The following is a 21,033-nucleotide window of genomic DNA, read 5'->3' on the forward strand; positions in this document are numbered from 1 at the left end:
GGGTCATGATGTGGTGGTACTGACACTGATGATCACATTCACACCAAATGTAGACAGTTCAGAATGTTCTCATTGCTCACTGTGGTCATTTCACTGCATTGTCTGCTCACAGCCACCAGGGGGCACTGTGGGGTAACCTCTGTCCTGAGGCCCCTGGTCTCTGTTTATCTTCAAGAATTTAAAATGTGGATGTTATGTCTGTAAAGAGGTGGAGGAGGTGGAGGTTCATCAGTCGGTGAAGAGGAGATGGCAGTTTTCTCCAGTAGAAGAACAACAGACAGAGGTGGAAGGTTCAGGGTTTGTTTGGAGTTGTGTACATTTGTGAAGGATTTTGATACATGTACGGACATTCTGGAGGTTCAACCACAACAAAATAGCAATTTTCAAGTTTCTCAACAATATGTAATTTCACAACATTTTGGATCATTATCACCAGATTTTTGTGCAAAAATTTTGAAAAACTGGAGCTGATGATAAACCAACAGCATCTTGATCAGATTATTAACTTTTAACTTCTTTACTGCAATAAGAAACAACAAATACAGCCTCTGAAGTGTCTTCAAACTAAATATATGAAGAAGGACATCCACCTGCTTGGACTGAAACAGTACAGATTATATTGTGTAGTTGTAAAAGTATTGAACTAAATAGAATGAAGATGGTAAGACCAGGTTCTACAAATCAAATGTCCTTGATTTATTGATTATCAGTGAATGTGACGACCTCCATGACATCAGACATTTTGTCAGTTCGCTGAAGTGTTCAGGTGAGTGTTAACACAATGTTTAGGGGGAAACTGGTTCTGGGGTCAAAGGTCAATTCCAGACCATCTGAAGACCATCATTCTAATGTGAAGATTATTCACAAGTGGAAAACATTCAAGACACATCCCAGAAGAGTCAGCCCATGTATAACTCAGAGAAACTGCAAAAACCCAGAGCTACATCTCAGAGTCTACAGGCCTCAGGTAGAAGGTTAAAGGTCATCACAGACAATCAGAAGAACACAGGACTTTCAGTCTTGTTTGTAAGGGTTACCAGGACAAAAACTCTTCTGTCTAAAATCATCATGGCAGCATGGATTAAAAACTGAATCTGGACAAACTACAAACCTATGGACAGACGAGACCAAAGTGGAGATGTTTGACCATAATGAACAGCACCACCTTTGGAGAACACCAAACAGTGCATCAGTACAAACACCTCATTCCAACTTTCAACACAGTGGACTGATGATCTGGACTGGTTCTGAACCATAAACTCTTCTGTAGACCAGAATGTCCCAGAGTCGTGAGACCTGGGAGACCTTCTGTCCACGGGAGAACCTGGACTGAAACATTATGGTACATTAATCCAAACGCAGAAATAAATAAATAATGACAGCGTGTCATTAAAATAACCTTTAGACAAGTGGTTCCAGGCACAACAAACCCCACCCCTTGCACATATTGTAGCTTATTTTAGCATCAATCCAGCTGATGTCATCATGTCTATGCGTCTGCTGATGTCAACGTATCAATTGCCTCTATGTACTGTATGTGCCAAGTTTGAAGTAAATTGAAACAAAATTGATGTTTTTATAGACATTTGAAATGTCGCCCATTATAAGTAAATGGGAGAAGAAAAAAGAATTTAAATATTCATAAAAAATTTTTAACTTTGACCTACTTTTCCCAAAATGTAATCACATCTATTTTGGGTCACCGGCAATCTCTAAACCCACTTTGGTATGAATTTAACCAACAGTTTTGCTTCTACAGACATTTGAAATTTTGCCCATTATAAGTTAATGGGGGAAAAAAAAGATTTTAAAAATTCATTAAAAAAATTTAACTTTGACTTACTGTTCTCAAAATATAATCAGATCTCTTCTGGGTCACTGGCAATATATAAACCAAATTTGGTATGAATTCAACCTAGAGTTTTGCTGATAGAGTGTTAACAAACAAACCGAAAATAATACCCCTTGCCTCCCCTTCGGGGGACAGGGTAATAATTGTAGAACGCAGTGAGTGTTTTACTCTGCCCTGATACATAAACCCATGGAGGACAGAGGGTGGCCTTTGTTTTGTCACAACAGTAAAAGTAGATTTCATCTGTTGCTTCATAGTTTTCTTCTTGCTGTGTTTGTAATGTGTGATATTCATGGATAGTTTCACCAGAGATCATCTTTTCCACTGTATGTTGTTATTTCACCTACTAGTGCAGTTGGACACTAACCCTTGTAAATGCTGCTGGAGATCCATGGATGTTGTAGAGGCTGGAGTTGTTTTTTTAGTGTTTAACGTGGCGTGACAGTGTGATCTGGTGATTGACAGGAAGGTGGGGCCTTTGCAGAGGCAATGCGCTCTCTGAGAGCCCTTCTATGTTATCGGAGGATCAGCGGTTTGTTGTCTGTGATTTAGGTGAGTGTAGTCGTTGTTCAGACAACCTGCATCCTCACGGAGCTGCTGCTGGATTTGGTTTCATGGAGATGCTTCGCTATTATCACCTGCTGTCGCCAACTCATCTATAATAGATCACAGCTACAGTTCACTGACCCAACGCCGAGGGTGGAGGAATACCAGGAAGATAGTACTAATACACTGAAAATACTGCTGCTGGAAATCCTGTTTATTCAGGCCGTAGATTAAGCTACAGTACATTTAATTTCCACATGAAAAACTGAAATCTCATCTCTGTATTTATTCATTTACGTCTATCACTTTTACAACAGTTTTCCAATAGTTGAAACTCAGGGAATGTGTCATAATGTGTAAGTTGGTGCATTAAATTAATCAGGGTCTTCATAGAGCCACATCCTGGACTGGATTTACTGGTTTCATGGTCCCGATGTTGATGTGAGTCTCACTGGACCCATTCAAAGAACCACTGAACCCACAGGAAACATGGATGTCGTTACTGAAACTGAAGAATGACGGAAAATGAACTCATGCCTGTGGTTTGGTGATGTGTGATCATGTGACGCTACTGATTCAGAGGTAAATGGTAACAATAATGATTAGTTTGATCATGTGGTCAGCATTGGGGAACTCCACCTGACTGACACCGTTTGTAGTGATGTGTGACCTCTGACCTCCAGCTCCACCTGATGTCGCTGCCAATGAAATATTAATGAGTGTCAACATCAGCAGCCCCTTTGTCGCCCTGCGTTACCACGGAGACCCTGAAACAGCACGGTGTCATGTGAAGGATGTTTCGAGTTCAGGCTGATTGGACCTGAAGCCGATCTTCATCCTGACGAGTTGTCAGAATTGTGAAAATCTAATGTTAAACCCTAACTGACCAAAGGTTAAGTTTCAACAGCAGATTAAAATGAACCAGGGTGCTTTATGTGTTAAATATTTAAAAACAAAACATTTTTATTCATTTTTAATGAATTCAACAGTTTCCAAAAAACATTTACAAAAAAATGAAGCTGTCAGTTATAAATGTTACAAAATCATCATTTACATCCTGGTGGATTTAGTTCCTGATCTTTGTTTAAATTAATGTCATGACAGAATTAAAGAACCTACAAAAATTAAAGTCAAAATGAAAACCAGATACAGAAACGAATCAGTCTGTTCCTCAGACGAGTCCAGATCTTCATACGATTCGCTGGTTTAATCACAGGGAAAGAAATGTCCAGACGCTGACACTTTGACTCTGTTCTTAAAACTACGAGCTCAGGTTTTAGAGCTGAGGTACAAATTCTGCGTCAGTTCTGAGCTTCACCACATTCAGTGTCATCTCAAATTTTAATTTCTAGTCGCTGTTAACAAACTCCATTTCCCACAGTTCCCTACCCTGGTCAGATTTGTCTCCACATGGGACTGTAGTGTCGTGTTTGTCTTCATTCTTTAGATGTTGGAGACTGGTTGGTACAATTCTGAGCTGGAGAAGAAACACAGCTGCAGAACATATGAACATGTTTTACCAATGCAGATACACGCATGAACTTCAGCTACAAATTTTACAAGATGGAATCAATTTAACCTTAGTATTTATTTTCCTTTTCCTCTACATTTAAACACCAATATACGCAGTTTGTACTCTTTGGCTTGGTTTTACCACTGGCAGTGAATTATTCTGTGTGAATAGATGATGATGGTGATTGAACATCAGTTTGTTCTTCTGCTGGTGGAAACCATGGTCAGACCTTCCACCACCTCTGTTTATTTACTTCATCAGCTCAGAATCTGATTGGTTCTAATTTAAACCTATAGAAAGATGGTAAAAAGTTAAAAAAAATGAGATCAGAAAGAAACTAAACCTGAAACACAATGAGACACAAGAAAAAGCCTCCAGAAGAAACAGATGGAGACAAACAGTGGCGGTGGCAGCGGCAAGGTTTGTTGCGCCGGAGTCATTGTCCTCCTCAGATGAACCTGGCATTTCGTTCCGCACCCTCATATTCACAGTAAAAACAGTTCTGTTCTGGTTGTGACAATGTCTAGAAGGACTTCCACCGGATGGCCGATAGGATGGTATGGACGAAGTACAGCAGAGTCGCCACATAGGAAAACACCTGGAAATGACAGCGGGTTTAGGCTTGAGACACGGACGGGCGGATGGACGGATGGTACCGATTGGTGGATGGACTCACCACTGCAGAGATGTCCAACTGGTACACCTGGAAGTTCACATGGGTGGAGTTCACCTGCTTCTCTATAGTCACACGGGCCAGACTCACTGAAGCACTGAGGTAGAAGAAGGCAGCGAGGCCGTGGTACGCAAAGTCCTGGAGGGGAGGGGTCAGAAGCAAGACATTAATAAACATTATCTTCATGTGTTTTGAAACATTGTGTTTCCTTTTGTCTGATATGACTTCGTGGTTCTGGATACAACAGATGTATCAGTTTGTTTGTCTCTTATCCTCTTCATGTTGTTTCCTCGTCTTTTTACATTTGTGTTTTAACCCAGGTTCAGTTTAGCCTCCTGCTGTCTGAAGAGCTCTCTGATTGGCCGCTTCATGTCCTCCCTCATACAGGTGATCCACACATTGACCACAGTTTAATAAGGAAAACGTCACTTCTGCTAAACGTCTGGTTCTGAAGCAATTCAATTAAACCGTTCACACATTACACATCACTGGTTCACTGATTCACCAATAATTCACTGATTCATCAATTTGTTGATTCACCAATTCATTGATTTACCAATTCATCAATTCACTGATTCACCGATTCAGATTAATCGATTCACTGATTCATCAATCCACTGATTCACCAACTCGCTGATTCACTGCTTCACTCTCAGATTTGAAATCTGTGTATTTTCAGACTTTTTTTATTAATAAAATCACATGTTCTTTTCGCCTCCACTGAGGTAACATTGTGGCCTTGCCTTTTGGCCCGTTGCCACGGTGAACTGACTCATCAGCTAACCTCGAGCTGAACATTTCAGAAGTTGTTGTAGTTTCAGAATGTGCTGGACCTGGTTCTGGGCCATGGTCCTGATTTATGGACCTGCTGTATTTGGTGTTGTGGAGGTTATAGACTCACGGCGGCCGCCCAGCTGCCCTTGTTGTGGTGTCCTCCACAGGCGAAGACCAGCAGCCAGATGAAGGTCATGACGAAGCAGAAGACGGACACAAACATCACCCAGCCCTGAGGGTTCTCTGGGTCCACCAGAGTACAGGCCACCAGGATCCAGACCAGACCACCGAAGATCTGCAGAAATGAAAACCCAGAAACAGCACCACTCATACAGGTAAGAAAAAACACCTTCAATTAACACAGAGATGACCATGAAAGTCTAGAGCCACTTTTACACAGAGATCCCCGCAAAAAGATGGGAGACAGCGGGTACGTATGGAGGCACTGGCATGGATTCTGTGGCCGCCACTGCCGGCTTTTTGCCCGCCCAGCCGGCTTCATTCCCAGGTGAAAATGGCATGAAGCCGAAGAATCATGCCACTGCCTCCATATGTGCCTGCTGTCTCTCCCACACTGGGGGTTGCCATCATCAAAACGACACCTTAGTTGCGGAACGAGAGATGTTCCTTTTACATAGTGTTCCAGAATCATGATCCCACCTTTATCACGGCTCTGTTACTACCTCCAGAGGTGTTACAAAGCCACGATAAAGGTGGGACCAAATGATCCCACCATTTCATTTACACAGGCATCGTTCCGGAATAAAGGCGAAATACTCCCGTAACAGAAGTGCTGTGTAAACGGGGCTTATAATTCAACTTTTTTCATCTTCTACAGATCAGGACCTGATAGAAGACTAAAAACTCAAACTAAGACTGACACTAAGACCCAAGGCTACGGACAGACTAATATTCTTAACTATATATTGCTCCATATATTCCCTCTTTGGGTATATATCATATATATATATCATATGACCGTTCTACAAAGGGGGTGATCACTTTTCATCCTGATCTTTGGCCTTTGACCTTTGCAGAGTAGTTTTAAAATGGACATGAGTCATGCTGCTGGTCTCAGAAAAACCTCTGGCCCAGTTCTGACAAGTTAGAAAATAATAAATAAATACTTTTATACACGTAAAAGTGTATGACATGTTTACCATATGAGGCTTCTCATATGGTAAATCTAATGTGACCTATTCTATTCTATTCTATTCTATTCTATTCTATTCTATTCTATTCTATTCTATTCTATTCTACTCTGTGGTTAGAATAGTTTCACATCAGTTCTTCTTTACGTCATCTGTCATCTCTTTTGTTCTGTTATGTTCTATTATGTCTGACCTGAAATCCCGCCCTGTCTGATCTCTATTCATGTCATGTGACCAAACTGTCTGGTTTTGGTTCTGAATCCCTGGGGGACTGGATCCTGTCCCCAGAGGATCTGGCTCTAGTTCAGGAAGTTTACCACAGATCCAGATCTTCATCTAGTTGGCCTAGTGAGTCCATTAGTTTAATAATTAAAACCTGTTTGGTTTGATTTTATCTTCTTAAATGTTCATTTGTTTTGTTTGCTCTGGGACTGAAAATCTTTGAGTATTTTTGGTTTTAGAAATATTTTATAGAAAAAAAACTATTGATTAAACCTTTTTTAAAAATGAATTCAACAATGAAAACCATCTGTAGTTTCAGACCTACATGAGTTTTATATAAGACAGTTTCACATTAATGACCTGTTGACTCTATATTGTCTCTACATTATCTGTACATTATCCAAACTATCAAACAGGTATTTACCAAAGAAACAAATCAAATGATGATTCAGATTATTTATCACAAAGTTTCATCTGTAGAAAACATGACATCGACTTTCAAGAAAAACTCCACAAATAAAAGCCTTAAGAGAATGAAACTGTCTACCGCAGGGGTGTCAAACTCATTTCTTCCAGGGGCCACATTCAGCCTGATTGGATCTCAAGTGGGATGGACCACTAAAGTAATAGCATCATAACCTATAAATAATGACAACTTTTTCTCTTTGTTTTAGTGCAATAAAAAAACATTAAATTATGAAAATATTTACATTTACAAACTATCCTTTAACAAAAAACATGTGAATAACTTGAAAAAAATGAAATTTGTAATAAAAATAAGTGCAGTTTTAACAATATTATGCATTAATTTATCGTTTATTCATGTGTATGACACAATGTTACACAAACACGTGGTAACAAGCAGAATATTAGTATTAAATTTGGAGTCTGGAACTAAAACATGAACAATTTCTCATTTGCCTAGGTCATTGTTCTTCTTGGTAGTTCTTAGAACCTACAAAAATGGAGTTGTCACTATTTATAGGTTTATTATGCTATTATTTTACTTTAGATCATATTGGTCTGTATGTGGAACCTGAACTAAAATGAGTTTGACACCCTTGATTGTTAGCCCTATAACGCCAAACGTATCATATCTGATACATGATTTTTGAAGCCCTCTACATGATCAGGGTGACTTTTTTTCTTGAAAATCCTGATGTATACAATTAGATAAATGCAATGCACTTCGCAAATTCATCCTGCGAGCCAGATTGGACCTTTTGGCGGGCCGGTTTTGGCCCCCGGGCTGCATGTTTGAGACCCCTGGTCTACAGAGTCTGAACAGGAATCAGAGGAAATAAACAGAAAAATGCTGACAGAAAAAAAAACCCATCACAGTTAACAACAGAAACATGTTAAGAGGTTTCACTATGATCCATTAGCATCTACTGAAACAGAACCAGGATGTAGAGTAAAACATGTTCATCGTACTCTGACGTCACAGATGTTTTAGGTAAAACTCAACGAGATGCTCAGTGTAGACGACGGTGGACACCACTGAAATAAAACACCAGAAGGAGGAGGAGGAGTAGATATGAATGAGTTTATCAGATGTTTGTACTGTCAGATCCTCCTGAACCCAACACACTGGACCTTTAACCCTTAAAGAGATAGAACTTATTTTATGGTGACTTCAAATTAACTTTTTCTCTGCATCTAAATTTTCCTGAGTGATTTATCAGAAAAGTGACTTTTTCAGTGAACTGAACATAAACCAAGTGTCTCCATCCACTGTCATTGATCCAACTCCATGGGTTTTACTCATGAATCAATGTTGTAGAAGATGACTGTGTTTCAACATTCACTACAAAGCCTCTGAACGTCCAAATGGGTCATATCTGATAACCATTAAAAGATGACAAACTGCATTTTACAGCTATTATTTACACGTATTGATAGCATTAGTGAATCAACAGTTATTAAACATTTTACATCAGTAGACAGTTTGAGGTTTAACCAGATTCACAGTCTGAATGTTTGGTAAAAGCGGAACGAGAAGGTCCAGGTTTTGATCTATGGACATCTCATGGACCAGATGAATGACTGACAGCTGCACCTCATCCTCACAAACCAACAACACCAAAGAAACAGGACGCACAGCAGAACTACAACACACAACACAATCAGAAGAGCCACCAGGACATGGACCACAAAAGGTTCCAGAACACCCAACACCTCCACACATGAATATCCCACAATGCACTAGGGGCGACCAAAGAACACATGTAATTAGACAGACAATGAAGGACAAGAAATAGACAGACACCAGTGGTAATATGTCCAGTAATTTAAGGATTATCTGTCAACGAAGACACCTCGATAAGACACGTTCCAACACAGAGCATCAGCGGAAAACATCTACACAGATGAACGCTGCTGAGGTTCATCATCTTCATCAGGAACGTTGAAAGGGTTAAAGGTGGTTGGTCTATTAGGATGAGATTAAATAAGACTCAAAGTCAATAAATGGATCAAATGATGGCACATAGAGAGGATGATGGTTTGGTGAATCCAACAAACACAAGATTGTTATAAGATCATTGATCATTATATTATTATGATCGGAAACGTCCTTTGAAGGTCTCAGACTCTTCTACTCAGACCTTTCACATCCTGGAGATGGTCACTTTTCCTCCAGTAAAGACTCAGTTCTACTTTTCTTCTACTGAAAGAACCACTAATGATTTGACTCAAGTGTCTCAGCTTCGATCAAAAACAAAGACACTGAGGTTGGACAGAAGATGGTCCATCAGAACCCCACCAGCTAGAAAAAACACCTGATGCAGACCGACCCGGAGTAGATCATCTGGTCTATATGACTCAGATCATCATGAGTCCAGAAGGATGAAGAAGAGGAGGATTCACCTTCATCCTTCATGTGGTGTTAAAGTCCATCCAGTAAATGTCATCACTCAGATCTACGTGACATACGGTTCCGAACTGTGACGTTTCGGTCCGAGGTTCAGAGCATCAGAAAAACTAAAACAACGACTTTAGATGAAAGAACCGACAGGACCACAACCTGACCAGAAACCGGCCTGATCCGCATCAGGACTAGAAACCGACCCGACCCGGACCCCTTGGACTGGGTCAGGTCGGTTTCTGGTTTAGTCCGTTTTCTGTTTTTAATTATTAAATCTCAAACTTTACGCACAGACACGAACGCGCGGAGCCGAGTTCAGTGCGTCCGCGGCCCCGGTTCGGATTCCGTCTCCGATTCGGGTTCGAGGTGGGTCTTACCAGCTCCGGCAGGTAGAGAATGTCCGGGATGGTGGTGCAGATGCCGACGCCGCTGGGGAGGTTCCCCATAGTGGCGGTGTTGGAAGCCATGCTGCTGCTGCGTCCGCTGCCGCCGTCAGTCTGATCCGTGCACTGAGCCGCTGCCGTTTAAAGGAGAAGCGACCGGAAAAACCGGAATCCCCATCGGAGCCCCGGACCCTCCTGACCGTCACCGGACGCACTGACGGAGGCGCGGACACGGAGGCGCTTATCAACCGTACGTCACCACGGCAACGGGGGTCTGCATCATCAGAAACAACAAAAACAACAACAAAAACAACAACACCTGCAGCAGCAGCAGCAGAGGACACCCAGACGTCTGAGAATACCACAACAGAGTCAGAAACATCTACAGGACGAGTTTATTTAAAACTTTAATATAAAACTTTACATTTGAATTTCAAAAACCACTTTAACAAAAAAACAAAAACAAAAAAACCCTGAAATGTCAGAGGTTTTACATCAGTCACGTTACATACTATATATAAAACTATAACATCCACTTCAGGGGCGATTCTAGGATCAGAGGTTTAGGGGTGCTGAGCACCCAGAGTGCTGCCTGGCCAGGCAAGAAAAATTTCACTGTTTTGTTCATTTTAACGCAATTTCAGACCATCGTTCCCACATTTGAGAAAGAAAAGCGTAACATTTTTTGGGTATGAGAAACTCTGTGACTGAACTAATCTGACAAAAGTTATTTAAATACTGAACCACAGTAAAAGAGGAATGGATTGGAATCATAAAAGAAATATACCCTAACCCTAATTTCTGGTGGAAGACAATCCTCCATTTTGATACAGCAGCTCCTCTACCTATACCTACACTTATACCTATACTTATGCATATACGTATACATGAGAATGGGTTTAACTCCAGAGGAATATTAGTCTCAGAGCTACCAGATCTACTTCAAACACTGTCTGTACATGACAAGACATTCACTTTACAGGTTCTATCAGTGGAACATTTAGACATCTGTTGGACAAATGGACATAAACCAATATATATGTGGTATAAACAATTTATCATATATCGTCAAAACATCAGCAAATCAGCGCTTTTGTCATTTGTTTTCCAATTAATCTGATTAAAATATGTAACATTTGGCACATTTAATCTGAGGCAGATAATTTGAAAAAAAATTGTAGACCAGTGTATATGTTCAGTGTCTCTCTGCTCTCCTCTCTCTCTTTGGGTGTGCAGACATATGCCCACAAGACAAATGCCCACAAGACAATTGCCCACAACCTTAATGAAAAAAGAGATAAATGCCCACAACTTTATTTCATAATATTTTATTAGCAACAAAGGTAACAAAATTATATACATTGTTAGGGTTAGGGTTAGGGGTTAGTATTTGCATGCTTCATATAGTCCCCCATTGGAATAATGCCATACTACAAATTGTGGGCATTTGTCTCTTTTTTCATTAAGGTTGTGGGCATTTGTCTTGTGAACATTTGTCTTGTGAGCATTTGTCTTTTGGGCATTTGTCTTGTGGGCATTTGTCATGGAATCCTCTCTTCGTGCTTTAACCAAAAGGCAAATAACCAAACAATGTGTTTTATATCGAATAAGAGATATAAACTGGTTCATTTATTCAACTTACAACATCATTGTAATAGAATATTTGGTTGCTGTGGAAAATGAAGTACACTCTTACCTGAATCTGGTGCTTTTTTTTTTTTTTTCTTAAAAAGCAAACAAAAAAACCCAAACAATCGTACGTTCCTATATACAAAAAATAAAATCATGATTTTTTTTTCCTCTAAGAACTGGATTTTTGATTTCGATTTTTGGGTAAAACTACAAAAGACAACAGACAACCTCAAATCTGTGATGGTATCACATGATGGGCCCCACAGAAGTTTTTTTTTTTTTTTTTTCCATTAAATCTTTATTGAATGAAGTAGAGTATACAAACAATGTATACAACAAGAAAATAACATAACAAGTTTGCCAGGGGGAATGCACTACAATACAATGTCCAAATCAGAGCAAATACTGATGGTTTTTAGAGCCTTTTTGATTACAGATTTGTCTAATAGCTTTAAATAAAGTTCAACATCTTTCAAAAAATAAATACTATTTAGTTTTGTGTTACAGAACTTACATTTGTGAATGAAAAATTTAGCAAGCAAGAGAAATAAATTAATTACTTTTTTTTTTTTCTCCCTTTTTGGGGCATCTGGGCCCACAGAAGTGATACCACTGTAAGACAGGCATCAGTCGTGCGTGCGTGGACCACGTAATATGAGTGATCCCCATGCGGTTCTCCTTAAACTGGTGGATCCGTGCATGGAAGAGACCGACCCAGGACACACCGGAGGGATTATATCCCCGGAGCTGGTGGATGTGTCTGGGCAGAGGGCTGTCTGGGCTCCTCTGCTGAGGCTGCTGACCCCAAGACCCGGACCTGGATCAGAAGAAGACAGTACAGTACGGATCCGGAACAATGTAAGATGAGTGATCCCACCCTCCTCATTTTATGGCACCAAGACAGGCAAGTCATTGATTTTTTTTTTTTTTTTTTTTTTTTTCAGATATCATGCTTCCGTTCCTAAAAACAAGTTTTTCTTTAATATCAAAAGTCTAGACTTCTGTTTAGTACGATTTTTTAAAAGGCCTAATAATTTAACCCTTTAGAAATACATTTATTCAATGTTCTTTGTAGTGGACATCAGGACTTACTACCCCCCATTTTGAATACGGTAGGGAGCAGAGGGCAAAGTTAGGCAGAGAGGATTTTGCAAGGAATTGTGGACGGAGATTCAGATTTAAGCAGTCTGAAGATGAGGTGGAGGAAAGGAGGGCCAGAGAGAGGAAGAAGATGAAAGTTCAGAGGAGGATACTGCACCCAGTGAGGAGCTCTCTGACTACTTCCCCAGAGGGCGGGGGTTTAGAGATATACCAGGAATTCCATCTGTCCATCTGAGATTTTTGTCCTTTCCATTTCTGAGAAATCCCAATTCTCCCAATTCTTTTCAAATTGGACACACATGTTCTTTGTCACTAGGAGAGGTGCTGTGCACAGTTTGATGGCAGAATTTGGGGATTTTTTAAAAAATATTTTTGAAAATTTCAAATTAGACAATTTGTGAAGCCGGTTTCTCCAACACTATTTACCCAATTCTTTTCAAATTTCAAGCATGTTCTTTACATGAGCCTTTCTCTCAAGTTTTGCTTTATTTTTTTTTTTTTTACAAATTTTTTGAAAAGGTTTTCATAAGATTGAAAGTTAAGACTCAAAATTACTCCCTGGGTAGGCAGGGGATCAGTGAGCAGGAGGGGCAGTGTTGTGCGACGGGATATTTAGGGGCCGTTTACACGGCGTCGGACTCAGTCGACTCCGGGAAGATTTCATCGCGGATTAGCCTTCTGTTAACATGGAAACGGTGCCTGAATCCGGAAACTTTTGATACCAGGGTCCAGGGTGGAACGTTATCGATACGCTCCGCATTTCAGCTCCGTGTTAACGCGAGTCGGAGCGTTCCGGGGTAAAATATGACGTCACCGCATGCGCGCGCAGCCAAGAACCGCCAGTTAACCCACTCCAGGCCAGTTGGTGGCGGTAATGCGCCTCCAAGCTGGTTTGTCAGCCTCTATGACACAATAAAGCTGCAGAAAAAGAAGGAGCAACCACAACAACAATGGCCGGTTTCAGAACAACATACGTGCTGCTAACTGTGCTCAGCTCGTCTGTCCAGACAAAGAAGTCCTGCGTCTTTGTACGACCACTCCCCATTGTTGTTTGTAAATAGTGTTGTCCGCCTCTTCTTCTTCTCCTCATTTAAAGGCTGTCTAAACCGGAAATCGTTTGTGCGCAGGCGCGTGTTTTACCGCCACTGTTTCACTACAGCTCTACATCGCCAGCTACTGGTCTGGCATGGCCACTACAGCGTATTCAGCCGTCCTCGCGGCCTCATGTTAACGCAGATCGTTATCATAGCGGCTTCGTCTTAACGCGGAATGATTTTATAACGGAAAGGAGAAATCTTTGCAGAGTGTTGCCGTGTAAACGTACCCTTAGTAAACTCTGCTTACTTTGTCATTTGTTTGTTTGTTTTTAGACTGTGTTTATTTTTGCCAGTGTTTGTTAATTTTCAGCCTGTGTTTGTTTGTTTTTGTGTCCGTCCTCTCGTGTGTTTTCACACCTCTCCCTGTAAACACCGTTCCCATAGAAACCCCAGGCATTCAATGTGATCTGAGCTATTGGACGAACACCTCAGATAATTGGTGCCACGGATCCTGTTTCCTGATGCTGAAACTCGATCCTCACGCTGGAAACTGACTCCTCACATGTCATGTGACCTGTAAGTCGTCGGCTGTGGCAGCATCAGGTTTGAACAAATGAGATAAATTCAGGCTCTGTTCAGTCCAAGTGGAAACCACTGTGTTCGTGGAAACAGGTATTATGGTATGTTTAGACCAACCCCATTGCCAGTGGCAACAGGAGGCTGATGATGTCCCAGCATCAGTTTGTAAAACAGCACAATGACTTGAACATTTAGTCAACTGAGTAAAACAGGATGAAGGTTGTTTTGATTAAACTCATTTAATCAATCATTGATTACTGATAAATGTATTTATGTTAAACAATAAAACCAAACCGTTTCAGACTTTTATTTTCATTTATAGTGAATTTTATCAACATTATATCAAAACAGCAAAACATATGAGAACCTTGGACAGTGTGGGTGTGGTCTGGTTCTGGTTCTGGTTCAGGTTCAGGTCCAGTCTGTGGACACTGAGGTTTGTTTCCTTTCGTCACCAGACAAAGGTTGAGTCTAAACCTAAACCAATTAACCCTTTAAGCCTAAAATTCTTTTCTTATTTTGACTATAAAAAAGTTAGAAAAATATGCTGTTAGTGAGTCCGTTCGCCCATTAACCATTTAAACTCTAAGCCTAAAATTCTTTTCTTATTTTGACTATTAAAACGTTAGAAAAATATGCTGTAAGTGAGTCCGTTTGCCCGTTTTTCCAGAGCACTTTTTTTCCCTCATCTTTCAAAATCTCGCAATCATTTACAATTTACTGCATGTTATAATTCTGCTGAAACGGCTTCTTCTCCAGCTTCTAGTACAGGCATGAGTGGAATTACTGTAATGACCCAATAAAACCTTTATAGCGCAACATCTCAGGTTTCAGAAACCATTGGAATTTTTCCAATTGCAGAAACAGTGAAAGAGTTACAGCCATCCAAACTGCATATGTGCAGGGTGTGTCAGTGATGACACGTCAGGTTTTAAAGAGTTAAAACATGTCAGAGTCATTAAAGAGACGGTTTTCAGATCTGACATGATAAACGTCATCATCAAACACTGACATAGATGACAGGTCCATAAATGTGATGATACTGGTTTGTATTCGCTATGTTTATGTCATTGTCTCCGCCTCCTTCCATTACTCCATCTTTAATAAACAACAGTTGGTTTGTTTTCTTTGTCTTTCCTCATCGTCCTCCATGTTTTTCTGATCTGATGAAAATATCTGGTCTGTTTTTCTCTGACTGTAAACCTGGTTAATATCAGAGATAAAACCTTCATCATGTCTCCCTCTGAAATGACACAGTGAATTCGGGGGCCATAAATCCCCGTCGGCCCCCATTAGCCCCCAGTCTGTGGTCTGGTCTGGGTTCAGTTTCAGACTTATGTAACTGGATCCTCTGCTCCTCTTTTATCCTGCTCTGCTCTTATTAGATAATGGTTCGGTGTGGGTTATCTAATCTGCATCTGAATACTTCATGGTAAATGCTTTAATGCTTTACCTCCGCCCAGACGGCATCCCCTACAGGCCATCTAACACTGCAGATGGACCCTAGGTGAGGTCTGGACCTGGTCCGGTTCAGCTGGAGTCTGAATTCAGGACTTTTACTGGCAACAGCATTGGTCCAGCCCTGGTCCAGATCTAGTCCAGGTCTGGGTCAGTCCACTGTGGTCCTGGAATAGGGGTCACAGTTTTCCTGGTTCTTTAAATGTGGACACAGTTAGTTGTGGCGTTGTTAGGCATGAGGACAGGTTGTTGTTCTGAAATGTCTGAATCCTATAAATAAAAACGTATATCTTTAAACATGCTCTTCATTTTGCTGCATTTCAGCGGTTAATGGATTTTGAAAGAGGAGAATGAAGCTTACACTGAAGAAATCTCATACTTTCCACCAAAGCATCCACCTGTGCTGAACCAGGATCAAACAAGTCCTTCCTTTCCTCAAGTTCCTTGGTTCTGATGAGATGCAGGTGGTTCTACTACAGCCCAACAGTGTGAAGACCAATGGAGACATGATTGTTGATGAGCAGCTGCTGATCCAGGACCTCTGTAGAACCTGGACATGAGGTCTGATAGTTTGTTAAAGTAGGACGACTCTGTCCAAACCCCAGAGATGTTCCCACAGATAGACGGAGGTTATTCTGTATCTGCCTCTGCTCTGATGTCATGACATGTGACATCAGAGCTGTTGGTGTGATGTCACTGAGCATGCTCAGAGGTGACCCTGGACTTGGTCCAGAGTACTACCATGTGGACATCTGAGGTGATGCAATCTGTTTAATTTCAAGAGACACTGAGCCCGTTTACATGATCATAAATATCAAAAACTATAATAATCAGATAATTGTAATTGATCAGATCTGACGCTTTTACATGCACCTCAGAAATATGATAATTGATTAACCCTGGTTTAGATGTTTCAGTCCATCATTAACACTCACTCCCCACCCCCACCCCCTGAAGGGGAGGCAAGGGATATTGTTCTTCATTCGATTTGTTTGTTTCTCTGTTTGTTAACACTTTAGCAGCAAAACTGTTGGTTCAGTTCATACCAGATTGGGTTTATAGACTATCAGTGACCCAGAATAGATGTCATTACATTTTGGGAGAAGTAGGTCAAAGGTTCCCATTTACTTATAATGGGCAAAATACATAGGAGGGATGGGGTTTGTTGTGCCTGGCACCACTTGTTAAATGTATTTCAGAGTTTGTACATACGTAATGACAATAGAATCAAACTTCCTCTCACTGGGCCTCATTCACTAATATGTTCATGGAAATGTTCTTACTTTGTGCACAAAATAAGTGCGTAGGCAAAATCACTGAGGGATTCATGACACCTGTGCGCCGGCCAATTTTGTTCTCACTACCTTGTGTATGTGTGTGAATTAGAATCATTCTATATTGACAGGCACGTGCTCGCAAAAAACAAAAGAACTTTACAAGCACAGAAATCAAAACAATTGTGTCCAAGGTGGAAGCCAGAAAGTGAATACTTTTCAAGAGTGTCTCTTCGGGGGTGACGATGGTTAAAAAAAAAAAAAAAAAGATGCTTTAACTGCAATAACCGAGGCAGTCAACATAGTATCCCCGGAGAAGTGCACTGTGGCCCAGGCACAAGAAATTGTTCGGAATGGGTGATCATTATAGGCCAAAACAGTTAAATGAAAGCCAAAACTGTTAGGACTACATTTGGAAGTGTACATTCTCGTATATTCCTTTGTGAACAAGGACTGTTGTTGAATTTGTAATTGTCACAATGATTAGGATGAAAGTGTGTCACTTCCATGGTTGTTTAATACATTTGGCCATTATATTAGTAAATTAATGATTTTTTAAAAAATGTTAATTAAATCTCTTTTTCATGAATTTAGTTTTATATGCTCTGCATGTACATAAAAGGATGTGTTTGCATTTTCTAAGTCAGTTCGGCCTTCCTCATTTGTGTGTACACATGGTCTGAGGCAGTCCTAAATTTTTTTTCTTCAGTTTTCTGTGGTTTGATACACTATATTGCCAAAAGTATTCACTCACCCATCCAAATAATCAGAATCAGGTGTTCCAATCCCTTCCATGGCCACAGGTGTATAAAATCAAGCACCTAGGCATGCAGACTGCTTTTACAAACATTTGTGAAAGAATGGGTCGCTCTCAGGAGCTCAGTGAATTCCAGCGTGGAACTGTGATAGGATGCCACCTGTGCAACAAATCCAGTCGTGAAATTTCCTCGCTCCTAAATATTCCACAGTCAACTGTCAGCTGTATTATAAGAAAGTGGAAATGTTTGGGAACGACAGCAACTCAGCCACGAAGTGGTAGGCCACGTAAACTGACGGGGGTCAGCGGATGCTGAGGCGCATAGTGCGAAGAGGTCGCCTACTTTCTGCAGAGTCAATCGCTACAGACCTCCAAACTTCATGTGGCCTTCAGATTAGCTCAAGAACAGTGCGCAGAGAGCTTCATGGAATGGGTTTCCATGGCCAAGCAGCTGCATCCAAGCCATACATCACCAAGTGCAATGCAAAGCACCAGATGCAGTGGTGTAAAGCACGCCGCCACTGGACTCTAGAGCAGTGGAGGCGCCTTCTCTGGAGTGGCGAATCGCGCTTCTCCATCTGGCAATCTGATGGACGGGTCTGGATTTGGCGGTTGCCAGGAGAGCAATACTTGTCGGACCGCATTGTGCCAAGTGTAAAGTTTGGTGGAGGGGGGATTATGGTGTGGGGTTGTTTTTCAGGAGCTGGGCTTGGCCCCTTAGTTCCAGTGAAAGGAACTGTGAATGCTTCAGTATACCAAGACATTTTGGACAATTCCATGCTCCCAACTTTGTGGGAACAGTTTGGAGCTGGAACCTTCCTCTTCCAACATGACTGTGCACTAGTGCATAAAGCAAGGTCCATAAAGACATGGATGACAGAGTCTGGTGTGGATGAACTTGACTGGCCTGCACAGAGTCCTGACCTCAACCCCATAGAACACCTTTGGGATGAATTAGAGTGGAGACTGAGAGCCAGGCCTTCTCGTCCAACATCAGTGTGTGACCTCACAAATGCGCTTCTGGAAGAATGGTCAAAAATTCCCATGAACACACTCCTAAACCTTGTGGACAGCCTTCCGAGAAGAGTTGAAGCTGTTATAGCTGCAAAGGGTGGACCGACATCATATTGAACCCCATAGACTAGGAATGGGATGTCACTTAAATTCATATGCGAGTCAAGGCAGGTGAGCAAATACTTTTGGCAATATAGTGTATAATCTCTGAATTAACTGAGTCTTCATGAACTTCTATATTAAACATAGGAAAACATAATTTACAGTGAAAAACGGAAAATCACTTAAGAATGGTTAAATAGAGAGACAAATTAATTTGTGAACTGCCACAAACGTAGCGCTGGCTCTTTACAGGTCAACAGAATGTTTCTTCTCGAGGCTCATTGTGATGGTTTTCTGATATAATTATATTGAACTGAATGATGATTTTACATCATCGTCCTCATGCTCTGAATGTGTCCCGTTGTTCTTGACTCTGGTTGACTTTGTCTGGTCCAGTTTTATTGTGACTCTGTGATCTCTGAGTCTAATCTCAGACTGCGTGTTGGTGGGTTATCTTTGAATAATCTGGTTTGGTGGGAATGTGGATGAACGGGTTGGTTTTCATCAGCATTACATCAGCGTTATCAGCGTTATCAGCCAGACCTGCTGTTGAAAAAACCACGTCACTGGAATCTGAAAGGACGCGTCCAATGGTTTTAGAACCAGCAGGTTTAGTTCAGCAATGTCAGTTTAAACACTGATGAAACCATGTTACAGATGGATCAGAGGTCGGCCATTTACATGTGATTCCACCTGTATTTTAGTGAAACAGTAAAGCTGTGATGTATCTGTTTTACTTTCCAAATAAAATAGAGTCGTATCAGAAAATAATTCTATTTTCATCTGTTTCATCATCTACAAACAATTAGAACAGTAATAGTAATCGATGAAGGGTCATTTGAATATGTTTTTGACATAAAATGAACAGAAATTAAGACAGAAGAAAAATGTGTCGAAGAGTTGGGTGACGAAAAGTTTGATCCAGATTCTCTGACACTGAATGGTTTCATGAACTTGTTTCATCCTGTAGTTTGTTTTCAATTCAATCTTATTTGTAGAGCCCAATATCACAACAAGGTCACCTCACAGGGCTTTACAGAATTTGTTGAATTGATTAAAAAAACCACAATGAAAATAAGCAAACAGTCAAAAAATTAGTTAGTTAAACTGTCGATGAAGCAGATGGATTAATGTCCCGGTTATCCCCCGTTCTTAGACCCTCCTTCTTGTTAAAGGAAAACTCCAAACTCCATTTGCTGATGTAGTTCCAGTCCATAATAATGCAGTAGGGTGGGGGCACATGCAGACAGCTGAGGGGGTACATCTAGTCATCTATGAGGGTGAGGAGGTCCACCCGGACAGGTGAGGGTATGGGACGAGGTCCAGGGTCACAGGTCAGGACAGGATACAGATGAGTCACCCCAGGTCCTGTCATCATTGGGCCTCAAGCAGCTACAGCTGAAACAGTAGCCACTCCCCCAGAGGGCAGTTGGGAAAAGGGACACAGGGTGAATAGTGATGAACAAACTAAGTAAACTAAATATTGGAAATTATAAGTACAAACAAAAGTGGTCCGTAGTACCAGAAACAGGTGATAGAACACAGTGCCCTGTACTTCCCCCAGCATAATTACTCCTAGGGCAGCTTAGACTGAACTATGGGGTTCAGTCTGTTTTTAACTAGCCTGACCATAAGCCTTTTCAAAGAAGAACGTTTTCAGTCTGATCTTAAATACAGAGACTGTGTCGGCCTCTTTAATATTAGCTGGAAGCTGATTCCATAAGACAGGAGCGTGGTAACTAAAGGCTCTAGCTCCTCTTTTTACTTGTAGAGACCCTGGGAACTATCAGTAGACCTGCATTCTGAGAGGCAAGTGTTGTGTTAGAATGGTACAGCACCAGAGCATCTTTGAGATAAGAAGGGCCCATACCATTAATAGTCTTGAAGGAAGATTTTAAAGCTAATTCTAAACTCCACTTGCAAGCCAGTGAAGGGCTTGTAGCACAGGGGTGGGGTGCTCTCTTCTATTAGTTCCTTTTAATAGTCTTGCCGCTGCGTTTTGAACCAGTTTTCAGTTTATCTCTGTCTGGTCTTAACTGATTTGACATCTGTGTGATGTGGAATTACAAAACACCTTCCAGATAAAGGTTCAGGAATGT

At 41.0% G+C, this 21,033-nt stretch overlaps 1 protein-coding gene and 1 long non-coding RNA gene across 2 annotated transcripts; one reads left to right on the forward strand and one right to left on the reverse strand.

Moving 5' to 3' along the window:
* Positions 1-1,013: 1,013 nt before the first annotated feature.
* On the forward strand, positions 1,014-20,683 carry LOC115437000 (uncharacterized). Its single transcript, XR_003937902.1, has 3 exons — positions 1,014-1,026; positions 5,388-5,389; positions 20,519-20,683. It is a non-coding gene; the product is annotated as an uncharacterized LOC115437000 (long non-coding RNA).
* LOC115436634 (myelin and lymphocyte protein-like) lies at positions 3,342-10,178 on the reverse strand. The gene is made up of 4 exons (XM_030159569.1): positions 9,975-10,178; positions 5,486-5,653; positions 4,588-4,722; positions 3,342-4,509 (listed from the first exon to the last, which is right to left on the reverse strand). Exons 1-4 carry the CDS (start codon positions 10,062-10,064, stop codon positions 4,435-4,437), a joined length of 468 nt encoding a protein of 155 aa, XP_030015429.1. The 5' UTR covers positions 10,065-10,178; the 3' UTR covers positions 3,342-4,434.
* Positions 20,684-21,033: the final 350 nt, after the last annotated feature.

The sequence above is a fragment of the Sphaeramia orbicularis genome, chromosome 1 (genome assembly GCF_902148855.1).
Source record: "Sphaeramia orbicularis chromosome 1, fSphaOr1.1, whole genome shotgun sequence".
In the NCBI taxonomy this organism is placed as follows: domain Eukaryota; kingdom Metazoa; phylum Chordata; class Actinopteri; order Kurtiformes; family Apogonidae; genus Sphaeramia; species Sphaeramia orbicularis.